The following is a 23,437-nucleotide window of genomic DNA, read 5'->3' as shown; positions in this document are numbered from 1 at the left end:
AGGAAGATCTGTATCTCCCGTTAGGACATGGAAAGCCATACCACACTTGCACATTGTTTTCCTATCTGTAACTCGATTAAAGGTCAGCCATGGCAACCAAGTCCTATTCTGAGATTAAAGGTTGGCAACAGCTAGGAGCAGTATAGAGAGGGCTGGACAACACACAAACAAATGATGGATGCGCAGCTGGATAGCAATGTTCGCAACTCGAGGATTCTGGCACTGATGATAAAGGCCACTTTGGCTGCTACTTGTGGTCGGTGGCTGTCGTTGGTGGTTGGTCTAGGGTGGGTAGCTATGAAGGCTGGCTTCACCTCTTTAGGTTTTTTTCTTTCTATTTCAGCAATGAACATCAAATAGGGGTTCTAAAAGAGTTTAGGGTCTTTTTTAATCGAGTGCTTTGTACCATACACTTTACCCTATGTTCCATACAAATACATTTCCTAACAGATCTGACTCTTTCCGATCTTCATCTTAATTGGGGGACAAACATCAACAGTCTCCACTGGGATGCATTTAAATTTATTTCATGCACAATTTATATCTCGTCCTTTCTGTTTGAAAGGTTGAGGAGGATGCTTTACTCTCTTCCTTTGTATTTTTTGTTTCTGTAAAATGAAGCTTCTTGTCTTATTTAAAAAAAAGATGGGAAAGCCATGAATTTTAAATATCAATTTTCAACTTTTTTGCGTCCATGGACATTTTAAAGACTATTATTTTTTCTTTTAAAAATGATATATTCAAAGTTGTTAAGATATAGATTTGCTGGATATATCACATTTTTCTCTTAAAAGATATGATACAATAAAAGTTGTTAAGAAATAGATTAGCTGGATAGATAACTGTATCTTCTGTTTGAACCATGCTCAACTTCTGAGTCTTGAAGGATAAAAAATTATTTTAATTTGTTTTGTGCGCCACAGTTGTCTTTTTCTTAGTTTTCTCTTTACCACATATTTATATCTTGCACTGCTCTAAAAGAATTCCAAAACGAGTTCTAAATATCAATCTAAGCCAACTCCTGCTTCTGAAGTTTGTTGTGACAGATGAAGGCTTGCTTTTGGAGCATGCAGTCATGGAGTTGCAGAAAGTTATTTCTGCTGAAGAAGATGATGCGAAGGAATGCCTTTATATAAATAGCCTAGTATGTACACAGCATTATAATGGCAGGGAAATAAATGTAAGTCTCGTGGAGGCCATTTTGCTATCAATCAGGAATTGGTGTGATAGCAACCTTCAAGACTACCACCTGCATTTTTGTCGGGTCAGTTACTGTTCTTCCACATTATATTATTAAGCTCTATTTTTCAAAATTTTGTGATAATCTTGTGGTTTAGATAGTTGATTGAAGTCTCTAGTTCTTCCTCTACATCTTAATTTATATATTATAATTTTATCTCTTTCTTCCTAGATGGTTTACTTGGAATTTCTTATTGCCTATGTAAAATTGGTTCCTTGAAATTTTTCAAAATAACATGGTCAAACTTTCGATTTCGTAGTTTCTTATATTCTCTTAGAAGTTTTGTCATATTGTTTTTGACAAAAAATTCTAAATAGATTCTTATATATATGCTATGTGTGTGCATGTATTGTTGATAGAAATTTAGACATATTTTTGTGCAGAAGGTATTCCCTCTTGAGAGATTTCCACATGTATCTGATTTACTGTCATTTCCTTTCTGTTTCAGGAGCCTCGTAACTTTAGTAGGGTGATGAGCTTGGTATCTACCATTGGAATCCACATTGTTGATGACTCTGAGATTAAGGTTTGACATTTTGTAGTTTAAGATTTTTTTTCTATTTCTAGAAGGGATTCGCTTGGTACCAATTTGAACATGATTGTCTGGGTTGTTGGAGTGCATTATGAGCTCTTGTATTCATGGGGCAGGGGTTTAAAAGGTGGCAAAACCCCTTTGGAAAAGGGCAACCTTTGGGAAATTGTGGATACTGTGGCTCTAATAAGAATTGCTTTGCTCCTAGTTTGTGGGAACAGATGACGCTGTTGGCTACACTATGAATGCAAGTTCATGGGTGGTTTTCTGATATTGCTTTATTGGTGCTCTATACGAATTGAGATATCGTAGTTTTGTAAATCCTCATGATTATTGTTCTATATTTGTTTTTTTTTTGTTCATATTTTTCTGTTTTACTTCTCTCTCGTTATTTCAAATCTTCTAATTGAAGATTTGAAGAGAATCTTCTACTTGAGATTTAAAGAGGATGTCGTTTTCACTAGAGATGTACTTATTTTCATTCTCTACTTAATAATGCTTATTTTCTATCAAATATATATATATATGTATATAATATTTTAAGTCCCAAAAGAAAATGTTACTTGATGGGCTTTTGCTCTCCACTAGGTACATCTTTCATTTTATCCATAAATAATCTCAATTTTGAGAGAAAGTTTGTTAGATTATAAATTTTCTACTCTTTCTTTCGGTTAAAAATAAAATAAACAGCATAACGATATATGGTTAAAATTGTTTATATGTATTTTATTGAATATTATATCTCTATATGTAGAGGTCTTTTAGAATGAAAAAAAAGAAAATAGATAACTAATTACAATTAATTACAAATGTTGTAATTTACCTTGTATACTTCAGCCTAATTTATCATCTCTTTAACACTCTTCCTCAAGCTGGAAAATGGATGTTGTTGATTCTAACTTGTCAATAAAAGTTTAGAATGCTGGACTGCTTAATTCTTTAGTTAACACATATGCTAATTGAGTATTAGTAGACATGTATGATGTATATACTAGACTAGTTTTAGGTTTTTCTTTGATAAAATGTCTAGTGATCTTAATGTGTTTGGTCAGACCGTTTTGCATTGTATTATGAGCAATGCATATGGCCTACTTATTACCACAATATGGGTGCATTAAGTTTCCTAACTTGATTTTAAGGTCTTCTAAAATGTTTTTTTATTTATAGTATTTTACATACTTCTTGTGACATTGTTTGAAATTCTAATTTTGCATTTGATCTCGCAATTATAGTTTGCTTCTTAGTTTGGTTTCCCCTAAGGAAAGTATAGTAGTCTGTAGTATATCTTCTGTCTAAAATTGACCATACATAATCTACATCAGTATAGGTTTTTAGGAGCAATTTGTCATTTGTTGTGAACATAATTACTTTCTCTGGTGACTGTTTTAAATATTGCGATACTCTGTAGGCTGCTTATAGGTGCACGTCTTTCGGATTATATATGAATTAGTTTATGACACTTACTGCATAAACGATCCTTATTTAATGTCATATCTTCTTTACTATTCCTAATTTGTAATTAGAATAAATAGTAGTACCTAGTTTGTATAGCAGCTTACTAGTGTTTTTTAACAAGTTATGAATACAATTGAAATCAATATTGATTAATAGGATTTTTTGATTCATTCTTCTCTTCATTTTATCGTTTTATCGAGTATTATCCACTACTCTGACTTGTTATTGGACCACTAACTAATTCTTTAAACTAAAAAAGAGAGGAGGGGATCGCATTACAACATAAACCAAAAACCTCTTCTACAATGACAAAGAAAATGAAATTTCTAGATTTTTTATCCAATTGATTGCGAAAATATTATATTTTCTTCATGAATTATTAGAAACCAACTTCTTGGATTCATATTTAATATAATTTTAAATTTGTAGTTTGAAACTAATAATAGCAAGAACCCCAGTCTACAGGAATTTAAGGAAATCTATTGAATGACACAATGGTTATACTACGATTTCTATTAAAGAATAAAAATATTAGATTTAGAGTGGACAATTTCAATTCCTAGAAATACTTCAGCTTGCCTACTTCCTTGATTTCGAATTATTTTGTGAGGAACTGTTTTAGTGTACATTGTTCATTTTATCATTTCTTGTTATGGTAATATCATATCCTCTTGTCTCTAAGTGTTTAATAAATAAAGTGTGATCTCTTTGAGGCTACTTAAATTCTAGATCTATGATCACCCTTGTGAACTTTGACAAATCATATTTTTGGCGATTGTTTGAGTCCATACAATACCTTCTTACTTTACATACCTTATTTAGTCCTGCTTTTGTGTCAAACCTTGTTAGAATATTCATGTAATTTTCCTCTTCTTGATCTTTTTTTTTTGTCTGAGCTTCCATTAAGAAAACAAAACTAAACAAAGAATGTTTCCTTCTAATGAGCATTGCATTTGTTTGGGTTGCATCTTTCTATTCTATATGCACATGCAAGAAAATATTTTTTTATACTATATTATTGTTTTTGTCAATCAAAGTTGGTAACTAATAACAACAATGATTCACACAGTATTCTGTTGGTTATTTGTGCGAATATCTCCTGATAGTCTATCCTGTAGGTTTGTGTATGACCCTTTATTGCCAGTATCGCTTTATATATGTCAATCATCCTATCTGATTTATATTTGATTGTAAAGACTCATTTGCATTCCACTGATTTTTTACTTTTAAGTAAATCTATCATTTCCAAAGTTTTGTTTTTTCCAAGTACCTACCTTTTTATACTCGTAGAATTTTTCTATTTTTTTGCAGGATAATACTTTAGATATCGTGTTAAAGATAGACTCATATTTAAGCTTATGAAAAAATTTTTATGCATTAATGATCACTTATCAAATGATACAAATTGTGAGATAGGATATAGAGGGTATTTATTGCATTTTCTTTTACCTTTACAAAGTGTGATAGATATATCATTATCAGACTGTATAAGTTTTCTCGGATTTACAGGATCAAGGTTGGAATCTTAGACTGACTTTGGCTTAGTATTTGACATCTTTTTCGTTGTATACACCTGAAAATACCTAGAGTCTGGTATAATCTTTTGAGACGGTAGAGTTAAAAGGTTTTCTTGTAGTATGAGTTTTTTAATGGGTTCTGCATGTTCTCTTATGGTGATATTTTTGATATTTTTGTAAAGATGGTAGACTAAAGTTTGGTAAGAGTTCTGTATCCTTATATTCCAATATAGGTTGTCCTTGAAGATAAGATTGAGTGAAGAAAGATTCTTGTTCAACATATATGATATCCGCATACAAATAAAATTTTTCAGTAAATACACATTTAAGTATTTAGAGATTAAATTTTCTTCTTTGGCGGGAATAAACATGAATAAAGGTACATAACTAAATATTTGAGAGATTAGATGGTTTGTGACATGTACTGTTGGGTAAAACTGTTGAAGTATTTTGAAAGGATTTTTGTAGTCGAGAACACTTGTGGACATACGGCTAATAATGTAGGTTACAGTGACAATAATTTTGTCCCAATATTGTTTTGAGACGTTGTCCTATAAAAGAAAAGATCTAGTGGCAGTTAAAGGTTGACTATTCTTTCATTCTACTACTCCATTCTGTTGTGCAGTGTGGACGTAAAATGATTTATGAAGAATTCATTTATGATGTAAGAATGATGAAATTGTGATTGAAATATCGTTGGCATTGTCAGTATGAGATTTTTGTATGAATGTTCCAAATTAGGCTTCTATCATATTGTAGAACTGAGTTAGAATATGACCAACATCATATTTGGATTTGAGTAAAAACAGTTATGTGATTAATACAATCGTTAATAAATGACACAAATCAACAACGCCTTTAAATATTAGGTGTGCAAGTTGATATCCAAATATCAAGGTAAATTAATGGAAATAGAACTGGACTTCTTTTATTATTAATGAGAATTGTTACAAGTTTATATTTCGCAAACTGATAGATATCGTAGAGTAAATTTTCATATTATGAATTTTTAAACAATAAGGAAAATATAATTTTCAAAATGGAGACGCATGAGTGTGCAAGTCTCTTGTGGTGGAGACAAATCTTATGCATAGGATTGGTGATAACAGGAGAGAAGACTCTCTTAGAGCCGCATTGTCTATTGAACGAGGTTCTAGCATGACCCCTCTCATGCTTTCTTCTGCCGTTACAATAAAAATTACCTCATTGAATGATGATATTTTTTCTTTTACCTAAATCTAAATCATACTTGATCATATTGAAGGTTTAGTCCTGTCAAAAATTGATACGCACGATTTTGTTTTACAAATATTTTGAGACATGCTGCATATTGTTGCAATCCGTTGTCATACTGTGATTTTCGTTTAGTTCCTACTGTCATAACCCCCTCTTATTAAGGCATGACCGGAGTGCATTCTTAAATAAATATTACCCAATCATTATTTCACATATGGACGACTGATCACCCAATCATTATTTCACAGTGTCAGAGTTAGAGGTTGTAGATTTAAATCATTGAAAATTTGTTTATTCTCTAGTAACTTTTACCCCTACTTTGCCCTCTATTACTGGGCTTTGGAGTTGTACAAGTTGCCAATCTTTCTTTGGCTTAGGAAATCATATTTCCTTCTACTTGGAGTTTTTTGCCTTTTTCTTGGAGATGAGTTGGCTTGCTTAGCTGAAAATTTTGCTTGTACATGAGAATATATTGAAAGTATTGGGTTAGAATTCTTAAACTATATGAGCTTTGGGCTCAAGAGGGAACTAAGGCAAATAAAGATTAAAAGAACACAGTCTCTTGCATTCCCCATAGAATTTTTAGGTAATTTAGATAGGAAAAAAAAGAGTTTTAATGAGGCCTTCCAGAGAATTAGAGATTATTAGCTCCAAACCCTAAGACCTATGATTTTCTTCTCAGCTGATATCTGATTATGGAGATTTATGTAACCTAATTAGTTTCAGCTTGGAGTTAGTGTGAATACCATTTTCCTTGCTAAATTTTCTTTGAAGTATAATGTTTTTGTTTGGATCGCTACTCTAAATTGGTTTGACATAAGCAATTTGTTGCAAATTCGTGAACCTGATCTGGCCCTTTCCTTGGATATATGTGTTATGTGCTTTAAGGCGGCTGAGTTTGGTAGTCACCTATCTTTTGACTGTGAGGTGGCTTGGAGGCTTTGGTCCTAGTTCCTCGGTACCTTTTGGCTTCATCTGGGTGGTATTCTCTTAGCTGTTTCCTCTTTGGTTCTTAAGGGAGGTGGGTAGAAGAAGGATACTAGTGCTTATGAAAGCTTTTTTGGTTTCTGACTGTTGTGGTTGGTGCATAATGGTAGACTCTTCAGGGATCATCATTTTCATCTGTCTTCCCTACAAGACAAGGTGGTCTTCTTTGATGCTTTGTTGGCTATAAGGCTCATGATTTTTTAATGTATCTTTGGCTATTCTGCGAAGAGATTATGATGCATTATTGTTTTGATGTTATTCTCTCCTTATGCCTTTTTGTTTTTATGAGGATTTCTTGTCGTCTAACAGTGCTTTTTTTTTCTTCTTTCCCATAATATGTAATTGCTCATAAAAGAAGCTTTTTGATCCAATGTGCGTTTCTATGATATAATCCTACTGCTTAGTCTCAGTTTATTCTGATGACATAGGAATAATCTAAATTTAATTATGTTTAAATCTAGCAGAAACTTTTCATTAACTTTTTCATGCGAGATATGTTTTCATGCATGCAGCTTGTGAGACTGGATGCTTTGAATGGTGATGCTAGTGAGAGAATTAAAACATACGTTGAGAGGTCAATTGAAGCTGCATGCATGCGGGTGAGTCATATTTAGTAATTTACTTTGTTTTTCTCTTTTTTGACTCCTTATTCAATAGTCTTAGAAGTAGATAAGATAGCCAATGATGTCTGGTGAAGATGGACTTGAATTTGGATTTCATCATCTATTTTTATGCCTTCCTGATGGTCAAGTTGAAGTTGATAAGATTCCATTTGCATTGTGTTCTTGAGCACTAGATATGAATAACAAGTTGTCTTTGTGTTGTAGCTCTTGAATAAGTCTGTTTACAATCCTTAGGGATTGTTGGAATTCTCCTCCCACTCTCTAGGTGTTCTTCTATGCTTAATAAGGTATGAAGAGTGAGGAGAGTAAGGTGCGATGGAGGGGCACCCTTTTTGTTGGGTTCAAGGTGTGGAAAAGAGTCACACAGTTTGTCCTATGCGAGGAAAATCATTTGTGATGATTTTTAATTAGTATTTGGATAAATACACAATTTACTATTCGAATTTGACCAATATGTTCTTTTGAACACCGAATTTGACCCATATTTTTTTTTTGAATAACGAATTTGACCAATATTATATTTTAGTCATAAAAGTTTTTTTTCTTATAATTTAATCTCTAAATTTTTGAACTCGTTCAAAAACACTAGCATCGCCCAATTTTTTTTGAGAAGAAACCAAAAGACCATATTCTCTTTTTGAAACTCAAAATAAATAAATTATCTTCATCTTCTTCATTTCAAATAAATTGAAATCAAAATTTTCTTCTCAAGGTTTTTTTTTTTTCTCTCTCTCTCTCTCTCCCTCTCTGTTTCTCTACATATATATAAAGATTTCGGAGAAAAAATATTTACTTTATTTTTTGATACCACTTATGTTGTTACAACTGGATATATGTACATAATTTCTACCTACAGATATGGAAATTAACATTGTAGTAACGATTATAATTAATTCTTAGTAACTACATAATTATGAGAAAGATTAAGGAAAGGTTTATACAGGAAAAAATATCTCAATTAATTAAGTAACATAATATTTTTAGTCAACACTTTCCCTTAAGTGGATACAAAAATATTATACATGTTCAACTTTCAGACCAAGTTATAAAGAGATTTGTTGTAAAGTCCTTTAATGAAGACATCTGCCACCTGGTCACTTGAACGCATATGATATAGACATAAGGAGCTATCAACCATTTTCTCTTTTATTAGATGTTGATTAATTGTAATGTGCTTACATGTATATCTTATTCTTTCTTTTTTGTTTCAAAAAAAAAAATTCTCAATATGCTTTGTTCACTCATGTTGAAATAGATTATAACCAATGCTAATAACTGATTTATTGTCATAAAATAAGAATATACTCTTTTCTTTAAATAATTTTAATTCTTTCATTAATTTTGCAATCATAATAATTCCTTAGGCCATTACTCTATCTTTTGTTTTAGCACTGGAGCGCACAACTACACTTTGTTTCTTGTTTTTCCATGTAATCAAGATTTCTCTTACGAGTGTGCAGTAACTGATAGTTGACCTTCTATCATTTGGAGATCCAGTCCAATTGACATCTGTAAATGACTTTATCTTAAGATAATCATTCTTGGAGAAGAACAAATCTTTTTTTAGTGCAGTTTTAGGTATCGTAATATGTGAAAAACGACATGTAAATGAGATTCGCGAGAATCATACATTTATTGATTCACCAGACTAATTGCATATGCTATATCAAGTCTAGTATGTAAGAGATATCTTTCAACCAATCTCTGATACTTTTCTAAGTCAATTAATGTACCATTACCCATTTGTAGTTTGTGATTGTTTTCAATGGGAGATTCTACTGGCTTGTAACTCATCATACTAGTTTCTTCTAATAAGTTTAAGATATACTTTTTTTGAGAAATGAAGATCTCTTTATTAGGTCTGACAAGTTCAACTTGTAAGAAATACTGTATTTTTTCTAAATATTTTATTTCAAACTCTTGAGTAAGAAGTTCGTTCGGTGGAGTCATCTCCTCTATATCATCTCCAGTCACCAGTATATTATCTACATAAATAATAAGAAAAGTGACTCTGCTCTCATAATGTTTGATAAACATGATATTATCAACATTGTTTTGTTGATATTTAAAAAAGATTATACATTCTTAAACCTTTCAAAACATGTTATTAGAGACTGCTTCAACTCGTATACGACATTCTTTAATTTGTAAACATTCCCTTACTTTCTTTCATCTTCAAATCAAGGGAGAATTTTTATGTATACCTCTTTCTCTAAATCTCCATGAAGATATTTTTGATATCAAACTGTTGTAAGTTCCAATCAGGTTTAGCTGCACAAGACAGTAATATTCTGATTGTGTTTATCATCGCGATAGGTGTAAATATCTTCTAATAGTCAGCTTCATAGGTTTGAGTAAACTTTTTGCCATCAGTCTGACTTTGTACCTTTCAATCGACCTGTCAATTTTGCATTTCACTGTAAGTACCCATTTGCAACCAATGATCTTCTTTCCCTATAGAAGTGAAATAAGTTCTCATGTTTAATTTTTTTCAAAATTTTCATTTGTTCAATCATTGCTTTTCTTCCATTTAGGATCTCCGAAAGCTTTTCTCCAATTATGCAGAATAGACATAGAGGAAACAAATAAAACAAAAACTCTATAGGAAGGAGATAGAGCAATGGGTTATAAAATCACTCATAAAGATAACCCACCGGTATTACTCACCATGCTTAGTGCATGTCCTAATTTCTTTTCTAAAAGTAATGAGTTTATTAAATAAATCATAACGTAAAAATAACTCACTAGTATCTTTAGAAATTGAACAAGATTCTTGATATAAAACAGACTGCATGATAGATTTTTCTATCTTATTTCTCATTAAATACTTTTTCAAGTTCGATTTTCTCCTTAAATAACATCTTCCTAAATAACACTCTCCCCCTAAATATGACTATCAAAAGTTACTAAGATGAGTATAACCTTTCCTTCTCACTCTCCCCTTAAAGAAGTGTTGAGTTTGAACTGAAATAAAATTCAAATTCTCTAAAGTTAACATTCATAGTCACAAAATATTTTTTAGATGGTGGATGATAATATTTGTTGCTTTTTTGAGTAAGAATATCCAATAAATACACACTTGAGAGCCCTAGGTCCCAGTTTACTCACATTTTTAGTACGGAAAAATAAATAAATTCAAACACTTTTGAGGGAACAATATCAAAATTTTTTCCTTATAAAACATTCAAAGGACTTCTAAAATCGAGCATTCGTAAAGACATTCTGATGATAAGATAAGCAGCTGAGAGAATTGTATCTCACGAATAATTTTTCAGTAGATTCATGGTGAACATTAGTGACCGAGCTACCTCCAATATGTGCCTATTCTTCTTTTCAGTAATACTATTTTGTTTACTAGTGTAAGTACAACTCTTTTTATAAATTATCCCATTAGACTTCAAGTAGGCACGGAACTTGCCATCTATATATTTTGTACCATTATCAGTTATTAGAACCTTAATTTTAAAATTGAACTGTGTACGTATCATTTAATGAAATGTTTAAAAGTATGAAAACACATTACTTTTTGCTTTCAACATATAAATCCATGTTAATTTAGTACAACAGTCAATAAAAGTAACAAACCATCTATAGGTAGATAAAAAGGTATTCTGAATAGCTCCCCACACATAAGAGTGAATAGTTGTAAAAGGAGTAGAACTTCTATTATTATTCAAATGATAAGAACTCTTTTTATATTTAGTAAGTTCATATGCATTACAAAATAAATAATCCATAGAAGTTCTTTTAAATAAAGTAAAATATAATTTTTTTAAAACAAAAAAAGAAGGATGTCCCAACTGCCGATTCCGTTGTAGTATTTCTAAATTGATTTCCACATTCTCAATGGTGGCTTGACTCCTAATTATGCTATGATTTTTATTCAAGACATATAAGCCATCATGTGATATATCAATGCTAATCGTTTTCTCTGTTTGAAGATTTCGAAAGATGTAATAATCAGAAAAAAATTCAATTTTGCAATTAAGATATATAGTGATGACGTTAATAGATAAAAAATTGTCTGGAAAACTAAGCACTTGCAAAACTGAAAACAATATAATAGTCATGGTACAATTAATGGAACTTATTCTAGATACAAGAGTGTATGACCCATCTGCTATACATACATTTTTCCTTTTAGTACAAAAAAAATAAGTTAGGAAGTTTTTAAAAGAGTTTGTCTTGTGTTTGTTAACTTTAAAGTTTATAATCCATATATCAGAAGTGGAAATAGCAGGAAAATGAGCAATACCTGATTTTTCCAAATTTGATTGACCAATAGTTGATGAGAAGTTAAGTTGGGATAGAATATGCTTAAAGTTTTGAATCTTCTTATTTAAAAAGATCCAACTGTTGGTGTGTTAGGTGTTTCACTTGTCTCAACTAAATTTGCTTGAATTCTTATAGGTCTGCATTTTCTTTCCCCACAACCTCTAGTTGGTCGTCCATGCAATTTTAAGCAAGTTTTCTTAGTGTGTTTCAATTTGTCACAATAGTAACAATTTTGTTGGTCTTTGGATTGGTCAGACTAAGCAATTGAGCAGCTAACTCAGCCTTCTTAATTGATTTTATGTGAAGTATAAAATTTCGTCTACTTTCTTTTTATTAGATATGAGCATATGTTTGTTGTAATGAGGGGAGAAGATCCTTATCAAACACTTGAACCCATATGTGATCATATTTGTGTTAAGACCAATCAAGAAATCATAAGTCCACTCATTCTCTATTAGTTTTTGAAATTTGATTGCATTTTTAATGCAATTTGTTTGGAAATCTTGATAGTAATTTAACTCCTGATATAATTCACTTAGCTCAGAAAAATATTGAGAAATAACCATATTTCCTTACTTTGTGTCATGAACTTATTTTGGAGTCTGTAGATTTCGGCATCAATACCAATTTGTGAGTATGTAATAGATGCTGTATTTTATATTTTTGATGTAGTATTGAGTAACGTATATGTTCCGACAATGTAAGGTTGCATAGAACTGATGAGTCAAGACATTACTAAAAAGTTTTCAGAGTTCCATATGTATATTCCAAACTAGCGACATTTGGTTTCTTCATATCACTAGTAATGCAACCCTGCAATCATCCAGTTTTAATGAACAACGAATAAAATCTTGATTAAGTAAGATAATTAGTTTCATAAAATTTTGTGAAACTGATTTGTAATAAGGGGTTATGTGAAGTAGGAACAATCTATTTTTTTTTTTTTTTGCTTTTGTAATTTTAAAGTAATTAAAAATAAGAAAAGAACAATACCAAGTAACTACTCTCATAGGAAAAGAACAAACCTTCTAGACAACATGAAAAACACCAGGATTAGTGTAAAAAAAAAGGAAATATGTTAGAAACCCAGAGATAGTGACCAGAAACAGTTCAGGCAAGCAAGGACACGATGGCAGACACAGCATCAGAAGGAGATTACTTGGCTCAATGCAAGGACGAACTAGATTGAAACAATTTAGCGCGCGTATGGGAAGACAGGTTATCTCTTCGTGTGGCAAGGGCTTAATCGGTGGAATGCGCGGTAGCTGCGTGAAGGAAGGCCGAAGATGCGCAATTTGAGCCGGATCGAGTGCGACAAGCCCAGATCTGTCCTAATCGGGGTTTTCTGGCGACGATGCGATAATTTTCAAGCTGAATAGGGGTTTCCTGATAGCGCCTTGTGACTCGCGCTTTTGCTACTAGTGGTGCATGCGGCCTGCACACTTCTACTGCTGGCAGCATTTGTGGTTGACATGCTTTAGAAACGGTCATCAGAGTCGCGGATAGGCTGGCGGTGAGGCCACAACTCCGTCTAGGGTGGTGGTGTGAGTAGATTTTGATAAGTGGATGCCAATTCAGTCTATTGTGCTATTTTAGGGTTTAGAAAAAATATTAAAATTAAAGCCTTAAAATAATCTTATTTTGAGTCTCATATCATAAATATTTTGGATAAAAATTGTTAACTTTATTTTCTTATACCCCTCATGTTATTACAAGTAGGCTGTATATAAAATTCTTATATACAAATAAGGAAATTAACATTATAGTAGGGTTTGTAATTGTTTTTAGTTAATTACATCATTATTGGAAAGATTACGGGAAGGATTATACAGAGAAAAGTATCTCAACTAATTGAACAACATAATATTCTAGTCAACAATATTTTTGTCTCCTCCTACTCCTATTTCCTATCTTCATTTTTATCATTTCATATAAAATAAAATCAAAATATTCTTTCAAATGTTTCTCTTTCTCTCTATGTGTCTGTCTGTCTCTCTTCTCCTTCACTCTTTTCTCCCAACCGTTTATAATAATTTTGTAATTAATATTTTGACAAATATACAAAATATTTAACTAGAAAACAAGGCAATTTCTCAATGGTGGAGTATGCCAACCTTCTTAAAAATTTGTGGCAAAAAATTGATCAGTATGAATATAACTATCCTAATGAATTTCTTATAAAAGGACTAGATTTATGATATACTAACTGGTTTGAATGAGGAATTAGTCAACTAAGAGTTCCAATATTGTGAAAGACAAATTATTTTTTCTAAATTATTAGAGCTTTAGGATTTTGATCCTTGATATGTCTTTTAGAAACATTAATTATAGGAAGGACTGAATTTAGTCATCTTTCCTTTGGTCTTCTTAAATTAATGTTTCCTATACTTTGTCAAGACATTGATGTTGAACAAGTTCATTGTGTAATTTGGCAAAACCTCGTTGCACCTAATTCCTTTATGTTCTAATAAGCTATAATAGAACTTAAATTCTTTTTTGTTTGGTACATTTTGATTTTTGTTGTCGACTCATAATGCCTAGTCTTACAGGAACTAGTTGATTTGTCTCTTTCATTGATGATTGCACCTAAGGAACACGAATCTTCCTCCTCTGAGAAAAAAAATCAAAATTTTAGTGTCGTATTTCCAAGTGTTCCTCAAATGATTAAAAAAATCAAACTTCATTGCACTTGAGTAAAAGAATCTTATATGATAACGTGAAAGGTTATTTTAATCATCTTTATCATCCTTCCTTTGCTAAAACAAATTAATTAGTCCTCATACATATACACAACCCCAACAAAATGAGATTGTTGAAATGAAGAGTGTAACCTACCAGCCACCACTAGATTGTTTTTCTCTCAAAAACATATGCCTAAATGATATAGGAAAAAGCTTTCCTCACTGTTGCCCATACTATAAACTAATTGCTCTTATCCTAGGGTTTTGAATTCCAAAAGATGCTATGATGACAATTTTCTCACTTTAAGAGCTCCATTAGACTTGTCCCAAAAGTGTTTCCATGTGTATCTATAGATTTTTGGTGAAAAAAAATATTTACTTTATTTTCTTATACCACTTATGTTGTTATAATTGGAGTATATATACTGAATTTCTACCTACAGATGAAGAAATTAACATTATATTAGGGATTCTAATTAACTGCATAACTATGAGAAAGATTACGGGAAGATTTATACTGGAAAAATTATTTCAATTAATTGAGCCACATAATATTCTTAGTCAACGCCTCCCCTCAAGTTGATGTAAAGATATCACACATGCCCAACTTGTAAACTAAGTTATGAAGAGATTTGTTGTAAAGTACTTTAGTGAATACATATGTCACCTGATCACTAGAAGACACACGATATAGATATAAGGAGTCATCAACCACTTTCTCTCTTATGAAATGTTGATCAATCTCAATATACTTTGTCGGATTATTTGGAACTGGATTATGGAAAATGTTAATGGCTGCTTTATTATTACAAAATAAGAATAAATTCTCTTCTTTAAATAGTTTAATTCTTTTATTAGCTTTTACAATCATACTAATTTTTTGGGTCATTGCTCTATATTCTACTTTAGCATTAGAGTGGATAACTACACTCTGCTTATTACTTTTCTATGTAACCAAATTGTCTCTTACGAGTGTGCAATAACCGATAGTTGACCTTATATCATTCGGAGATCCAACCATGTGGAATAGACGGAAAGAAAATAGACAAGATAAATGATCTATAGGTGGGAGATAGAAAGTTATAGGAAACAAAGTTACACATTGGGTGTTTAGTGTAAGTTCTAATTCCTTTTTTAAGAGCATTGAGTTTATTAGATAAATAATAAGATAAAGATAACCCACCAGTATCTTCAGGTACTGGGTGAGATTCTTGACGTAGGACAGACTGCATGATGACTTTTTTTGTTTTTTCTCTCTTTGAATACCTTTTCAAGTCTGATTTATTTAGCCGTATGATATTTTCTCATTGAATAAGATCTTTTGGAAAAAAACTCTCACTTTGAACATGACTGTCAATAGTTAACAAGTTGGGCATAACCTCTTCCTTCTCACTCTCTCCCTAAGGAGGTGTTGGTGTTAAATTCAAATAAAGCTCTGATTACCTAAAAGTGACATCTATGGTTACAAAATATTTTGTAAACGGAGGATGATAACATTTATAACATTTTTGAGTAGGGAGATATCCAACAAATACATACTAAAGAGTCCTGGATTCTAACTTGCCCACGTTTGTAGCATAGACAAAATAAACACATTCAAGCATTTTTGGAGAAACGGTATAAGAATTTTTTCCTTACAAAACCTACAAAAGACTTCTAAAATCAAGATTTCTCAGAGATATTATGTTGATAAGATAAGCAGTTAAAAGAACTATATCTCTCCAGTAACTTTTTGATAGATTTAGAACATAAGAGATCGAGTTACTTCCAATATATGATTGTTTTTCTTTTTAGCAATACCATTTTGAACATTGGTATAAGCACAACTCATTTGATGGATTTTTCAACTAAACTCTAAGTAGGCACGAAATCCACCATGCATATATTCTGTACCATTATATGTTCTTATAATCTGAACTTTAAAATCGAACTGTATGCATATCTTTTTTGGAAATGACTAAAAGTATGAGAACACATTAATTTTTGTTTTCAACGGATAAATCCATGTTAATTTCGTATAACAATCAATAAAATTGACAAACTATCTATGATAAGATAAAAATGTATTTTGAATAGGTCCCCAAACATTAGAGTGAATAGTCATAAAAAAGGTCGGACTTCTATGGTTACTCATATGATAAAAACTTTTATGTTTAGCTAGTTCACATGCATCACAAAATTAAAAATTTACAGAGTTCTTTTAAACAAACTGAGATATAATTTTTCTGAAGTAAAGAATGATGTCCCACCCGTTGATGCAATTGTAGAATTTTTTGATTGACTTCCGTATTCGCGAAGGTGGCTTGATTCCCAATTACACTTTGACTTCTATTCAAAACATATAAGTCATTCTACAGTCTACCAATGTCAATCATCTGCCCTGTTTAAAGATCCTGAAAGATATAATAATTAAGAAAAAATTCAATCTTATAGTCAAAATCTCTAATAATGAAACTAATATATTAAAAATTGTTAGCAAAACTAGGCATATGAAGGATTAACGACAGAGTAATAGTTGGAGTACAATTAACGGAACCTATTCTAGATACAGGAGTATACAATTCATCTGCTATTCGGATATTTTCCCATTTAGTACAAAAAAAATAGGTTAGGAAGTCTTTATAAGAGTTTATCATGTGTTTGTTAACTGCAGAGTTTATAATTTAAGTATCAGAATTGTAAATAGTAGGGAAAAGACCAATACCTGATTTTACATTTTTTGAAAAGGCTCTAATAGTTGATGAAGGGTAATCCGAAATAGGAACAACCAATATCTTTACTTATGTCATTGTTTAAAGTAATTAGAGACATAGAAATAACAATACCAAGTCCGGTCCCTCTGACCGGCACCAACTGAGGCTAAAAAAAGTGCTATGAACCCTGGAAAGATCATCAGAATTAGATCTGTTTGGAAAAGCGGTAGTGCTCAAAAAACTAAACCAAGGAAGGCCAGTAAGCTCAGTGCAAAGACTGACCTGATCAGAGTGGCTCGATGCACGAAAGAGTCAAATAGGGATGCTTCCGTGTGCGAAAGAGCCTAAACAGTGTGGTGGAATGCTCATAATGGGCGATCGGCTCAAACCAAGGCGTGGATGAGCCAGATCGAGACTACTCGATGTGCAAAAAGGCTAGATCGGGACGTCTCCATGCATGGAAGGGTCTGGAAGACGCCACGGAGTGCTCAAACTAGCGGATCGGCCGAATGCGCAACAATTGCGTGAAGGCAGGAGCCGTAAGGCATGGTTTCGAGCTGGATCACGTACAATAAGGCCGGATCTGTCTCGATCGGGGCTTTCTAGCAGCGGTGCGACTTGATTTAGACAAGATAGAAGTTTTTCGGCGACTGTCTCTGGTGGCACATGTGGTTCATGAGTGCGCTGAAAATTGCCACTGATTTTGGGGGGCAGGTCAGCAGTGAGGTTACGTCTCCATCTGGGATGGTGGTAAGAGTAGGTCTTGATAGGTGATAGCAAGTCAGACTATTGTATTATTTTATGATTTGGAAAAAAATCTAATATTAGAACCCTAAAACAATCATATTTTGTCTCTGATACCATGTGGATTTTTGGTGAAAAAAATATTTACTTTATTTTCTGATACTACTTATATTGTTACAATTGAGGTATATATACAAAATTCTTACCTACAAATAAGGAAATTAACATCATAGTTGAGATTCTAATTGATTCTAACTAATTATATAATTATAAGAAAGATTATGGAAGGTTTATATAGGAAAACATATCTTAACTAATTGAGCAAAATAATATTCTAGTCAACAGTATCATTTGTTCATCTTTATTCCTCTAAATGGGTAAACCAAATACTAAAGCCTTGAGATGTGTTTTTGTATACTTTTCAGCTCAAAAAAGGTAAAAGGGTATTGTACACCTAATAAGAATTCCATGTATCTTTAGATGTCACTTTGTTTAAGATGCATCCTAATTTGCTAATCCTTATTTTTTAGGGAAGAAATCATCTCCATATCTTTTTCTTTTATAGGCTTGTCTACTCTTGCTGACCTGATTGTTGCCTTAAGGGAACTAGTTCCTTTTCCTATCACTCATATTTACTCGAGAAAGAAAAATCTTATTCAGCTTTCCAAGCATGTCCAAGAATTGGATCTAGTCTTTGCAACTGAAATGCTGAAATGGACTAGCTGTTAAGTTTGCTCCGGCAATCAATCAACTTTAGATCAATGACCTACACTTTCCCCTGGGGTATAAAAAGGCACCAAAATTTTATAAAATACCCTTTTTATTCCATGTCTCATTTTCGTGTCTTATAAAGACTTGTCACCATCACACCAAAGTTCTCTCATTCTCCAAAATACCATAGCATAACAACATTTGAAGAAATAAAAAGTAAGGAGTGGAAACAAGCTATAAGAGTCATGATGGAGATAGGAGAAGAAAATAAAGATTGAGATCTAGCTGAATCTTCGAAAGGAGAGAAACCAATGGGGTCTAAATGGGCTTTTACAATGAAATATAAAGTGAATAAGTCTTTGGAGATATACGAAGCCAGGTTGGTTACAACCAAACATATTGGTTGGTTTTTATGATACATTTGCACTGATAGAAAAGATGAATGTTGAGAGAGTGTTACTTTCCTTGGGTATTTAGTTTGATTGTTATCTACAAATATTTAATGTTAAAAATGAATTCCTGTAGAGAGAATTAGAAGAAGAAGTCTATATTAATCTATAACCTAATTTTGATACAAACATGACTAGAAAGATGGTATTTAAATTGAATTGACCTTGTATGGGTTAAAAACAATTTCTACATGGATGGTTTAGGAGGCTTGTTAAGGTTATGAGAACTGGTGGTGATGTGATCCCAGATAACTCAAATTTAATTCTAATGATGCAATCCCGCATCAAGGAGAAATCTTGTGAAAATCAGGTTTCCTATAGGGTAATTACCCTCGAGTACACAATTGCATGGGAAGGAGGCTGGAAAAAAGAAATTCCCGCGTGGACTACCGCAGGTCTTGTCCTAAACAAGCAAGCAACTCCAGGTCCGTTTTGTTTCCTAATTTGACGCGCCTCAAAAAGAAAAGTAATTCCAAGTGTTCCTTGTTTACTAAACTGACTCATCTCAAAGAGGAAAGTAGGCCTACCCGTAGGCACTTTACTAAATGGGATTATTACTAAGACAAAGCCAAGACAAGACAAGAGAGGGGGCTTAAGGCCCATAAGGGAATCAATGGGCTTGGAGAATCGCAAGTGAGATGGAGGGCAATTTTTGGCCCAAGGCGAGAAAGGATCAAGGCCTTTCGGGCAAAGGAGGGCGTGGCCTAGGATTACCACGCAAATGGGCAGCCGTCCAAGGCTTGCCGTGCCATTGGGCAGCCTTTCCTACATGTGCAAGCATGGGCTTGTGTGGGAGGAAAAGCTTGCACCCACAAGTGGCCCACACATATAAAGGGAGCTTGGTCGGGGGGGTGGCGCTCCCGCTCATTTGGGAGAGCTGTAGCCGAGATGGAACTCTTCCCTCTTCCTTTTTTATGCATGATTAAATCTGAAGGAGAATTCTACACCAAATTGAAGTCCAAGAAAGATAAAAGGCACATGGGAAATTCGGCCAGGAGAGAGGGGAGTCCTACTAAGTATTTAATTAATTATTTTATTCAAATTCTAGATTAAGATAAAATATTTTAACTATTATTTTATTGTTTAGATATTATCTATAGTATGATTTTAATCCTAAAATTAGGATAAGCTTAGGATTTAGGTACAGTTTAAATTAAATTCAAGTGTTTGTAACTATTTAGAATTATTGCGGTGGAAGCCTATATAAAAGCCTCACCTTAACATTCAATTCAGAATTCAGAAATAAAATTTCAGTTTCGTTCTTTACAATTAGCTTTGCTAATTTATGAGAGTGAAAGTTTTTCAAGTGAGATTGATTCAACCGTCTTGTTGAGTTGAGAATTTGAATCGATTTATCGGGTAAGTTGTGTCGTTTTTTCTATTCCTTTTATTTTAATTCCCAGTTAACTTGATTTGCATTCAAAATGTTGAATGTGGTTTGAGTAGGGAGAGTTTGATTAGGAAATTTAAGTTTCTGTTTGCTATTGTATATGTGAGTTCATGATCAAGGTGTTTTGATCTTGAAAGCCCCTCCGTCCGGTGGATGTTGAAAAAATGTAATTCATATGTAATTAAGCTTGAAGAATTAGTTTAAAGGACAATCTGATAAAATACACCATATATATAATTAATTGCCGGTTTCCTTTCTTGCTCTAGAAAACTTGGATATGCAAGGTCATATTATTCAATAATAAAGACAACACATTATTCTTAACATAGTATTAAAGCTTTATAAAAAAGAAAATACCTTAGTTTTTTTCACAAACCTTAATTGGCTTTAATCGCCAAAATAAGAAAACACAAAACCCTAATAGAGCCAGCCTTAATAGCCGGCCACCACTACCGTAGCTGCCAACCTTCTAGCTGGAAAACCAGCCTTAATACCATGTCAAGAATGTTAATGTATATTTTATGAGTATTATAACTCTATATATACAAGTTTTCTAGGGTGAAAAAGGAAATAAATAATGAATTACAACTAATTACAAAAGGTGGAATTTACTCTTAATCTTTTTGATCTAATTTACCATTTTTTTTAACTATTGACATATTATGCAGTTCCTATATAGGAAAATATATAAGAATTTCATTATTATCCGCAATGGGTTTGTGGCTGGATGTAACATCAGAATCTTTACTTAGTGTGTTGACCCCAAGCATTTTATTTGGATAGAATTATTTGCATGGTCTTTTTGTGGGTTATGGCACATGCTATTTTTGCAGTTGACTGCGCCAATTATGTGAAGCAATTGGGAGGCTATTTTATGTTGATGTCTCCCCCTTTTTTGGTGTTTTGTTTTCTTTTGCCGGTAGGAGAATATTTTACCCTCTATCTATGTAAGCTTTTGCTCTTAACAATTTCCATTTCCGTTTTACCAAAAAATGCTAGGCAGGAGATATCAGGAATCTGGAATTGAAAGCACAAAGAATTCATCCTCTGGCTCTGCTTGCAAATGAGCTAAGATTGGTTGCTAAGAGAGAGTTAAATGTTTTTGGCCCTGTGCTGCGAGATTTCTTTCCAGACTGTATGACAATCTCAGCAATGTTAGTGCACAAGTTTTATGGGGAAAGACTGGTTCGTGTTTGTGCTTTTGTCTCTTTCTTTTAAGTGAAATTGTTTCTTTCTTGCAATTGGTATATTTTATGCCATATCTTTATTAGAATATTATTTACTTTCGATATGCAGAGACCCTTCCTTAGGGGAGTGTCATCTTTATCTGAAGATGTTAGATCTGTGCTTCCTGCTGCTGATATGTTGGATCAAGACCTGACTCAGCTATATAATTCCGTTGAGCAAAATAAGTTGCACAGTCCCTTGTACCAAAATCTGGACCATTATAAGGTTAGTTTTAATTAGAAATAGTAAGAGAGAAATTAACATGGCAAAAACAACTATGCAGGAATAAATTTTCTGTTTGCACTGTGTTGGAAGTTTATTATGGGTACAGATATGTGATATTTTTCTTTTCTTCAATTAAGACCTCTTTTTAGCTCCTCTTTTAAAATGTAATTTCTGTGTTTGTTTTTTTCTTTGTAACTTTTCTTGGATATCTTGCTTCTGTTCATCAGAAGAGGATAGGAAATCCTCCAAACTAAAATAGAAGAAATTTTTTTTTTTGAAATTTTTATAGAAGTGCGACAATTTAATGATCAAGAATTGGTTTTGGACATTTAGATTGATAAAGTTTCTTTGGTGACTTTATTTCCCCCACTTTTGCAATTTGTCACATAGTCACAATAATCCCATTTCCTTTTATTTTGACTATTGTGGTAGTTAAGGCTTGTTGAAAACATTTTTTTAGTACCTTAATGACCGTGAGGATATTGACGCACTCTCTTTAATTCAGCTCCTTGGTTCTGTTGTCTTTTCTTTAGGCCATGATTGTAGAGTTTGATTTTGGACCCCCGAAGCATTTTTGCTTGAAAGTGTTTTTCTGCCTTCTTAACCTCTAATCATTTTATTCATACTTCACTAAAGATTTTGGAAGGTTCCTGCTTCTTCAACGCTAAGCTTTTTGTTCCAACTGTAAGTTGAGTAGGTTATGTGGAAGAATGAATGTGAATTTTATTGAGTATTAGGACCCTATATATACAAGTTCGTAAAAATCATAGAAGGAATCCTAATCAATTACAAAGATTACAACAAAGGGGTATGTCATTGGTATATCCTTTACCCTACTCATGCACGTACACTTCTCAACACTCTCCCTCAGTCTGGTTAAATAGATATTATCTATTCTCAACTTGTCAATAATAGTTTGAAATTCAAGATTACTTAATACTTTGGTCAATACATTTGCGAATTTCAAAATAGTGCATGTATGATGTACATATCAATCTGCTATCCAGCTTTTTCTTTTCAAAGTATCAACTAATTTCAATATCTTTCATCTTGTCATGTTGCTCAGGGTTGTGGACGATGCTAATTGTTGTCTTATTATTGCAAAAGAGTTTCGTAAACCTATCTTACTGAATCTTCAAATCTTCCAAAATCATCTGTAATGATAGGAATTTACACACTGCTTGGGTCATAGATAGAGTCTGGCTTGGAACTGGATCGAGATACAACATTTTGCTTCTTACTCCTCAAATTCACTAGATTTCTACAAGAAGTGCATTATTCAGATGTAGATCTTCTGCCAACTAATGGTCCCATACAGCCAGCATCATTATACACTTCAAAAAGCAATTCATTATTTTTCTTGGATATAAATCCCTTTCTTAGAATACTCTTCAAATTATCTCATAGGCAGCTTGCAAATGCAGTTCTCTATGTTGTGTGCATGAATTGACT

The 23,437-nt window shown here is 32.6% G+C and overlaps 1 protein-coding gene across 4 annotated transcripts in view; it reads left to right on the top strand.

The window, feature by feature from the left end:
• The window catches only part of LOC110812759 (DNA topoisomerase 4 subunit B (DUF810)), a 104,138-nt gene that overhangs the window by 24,537 nt on the left and 56,164 nt on the right, over positions 1–23,437 (top strand). For all 4 annotated transcript variants that reach the window (XM_088217735.1, XM_088217733.1, XM_088217732.1 and 1 more), the window contains 5 exons: positions 1,034–1,264; positions 1,689–1,766; positions 7,480–7,566; positions 21,533–21,718; positions 21,830–21,985. In XM_088217735.1, coding sequence (XP_088073861.1) covers positions 1,034–1,264; positions 1,689–1,766; positions 7,480–7,566; positions 21,533–21,718; positions 21,830–21,985 — 738 coding nt within the window. The remainder of the gene's footprint in view (positions 1–1,033; positions 1,265–1,688; positions 1,767–7,479; positions 7,567–21,532; positions 21,719–21,829; positions 21,986–23,437) is intronic.

The sequence above is a fragment of the Carica papaya genome, chromosome 4 (genome assembly GCF_054855325.1).
Source record: "Carica papaya isolate Zhongbai chromosome 4, ASM5485532v1, whole genome shotgun sequence".
Lineage (NCBI taxonomy): Eukaryota > Viridiplantae > Streptophyta > Magnoliopsida > Brassicales > Caricaceae > Carica > Carica papaya.
This window is presented reverse-complemented; position numbering and strand designations above follow the sequence as displayed.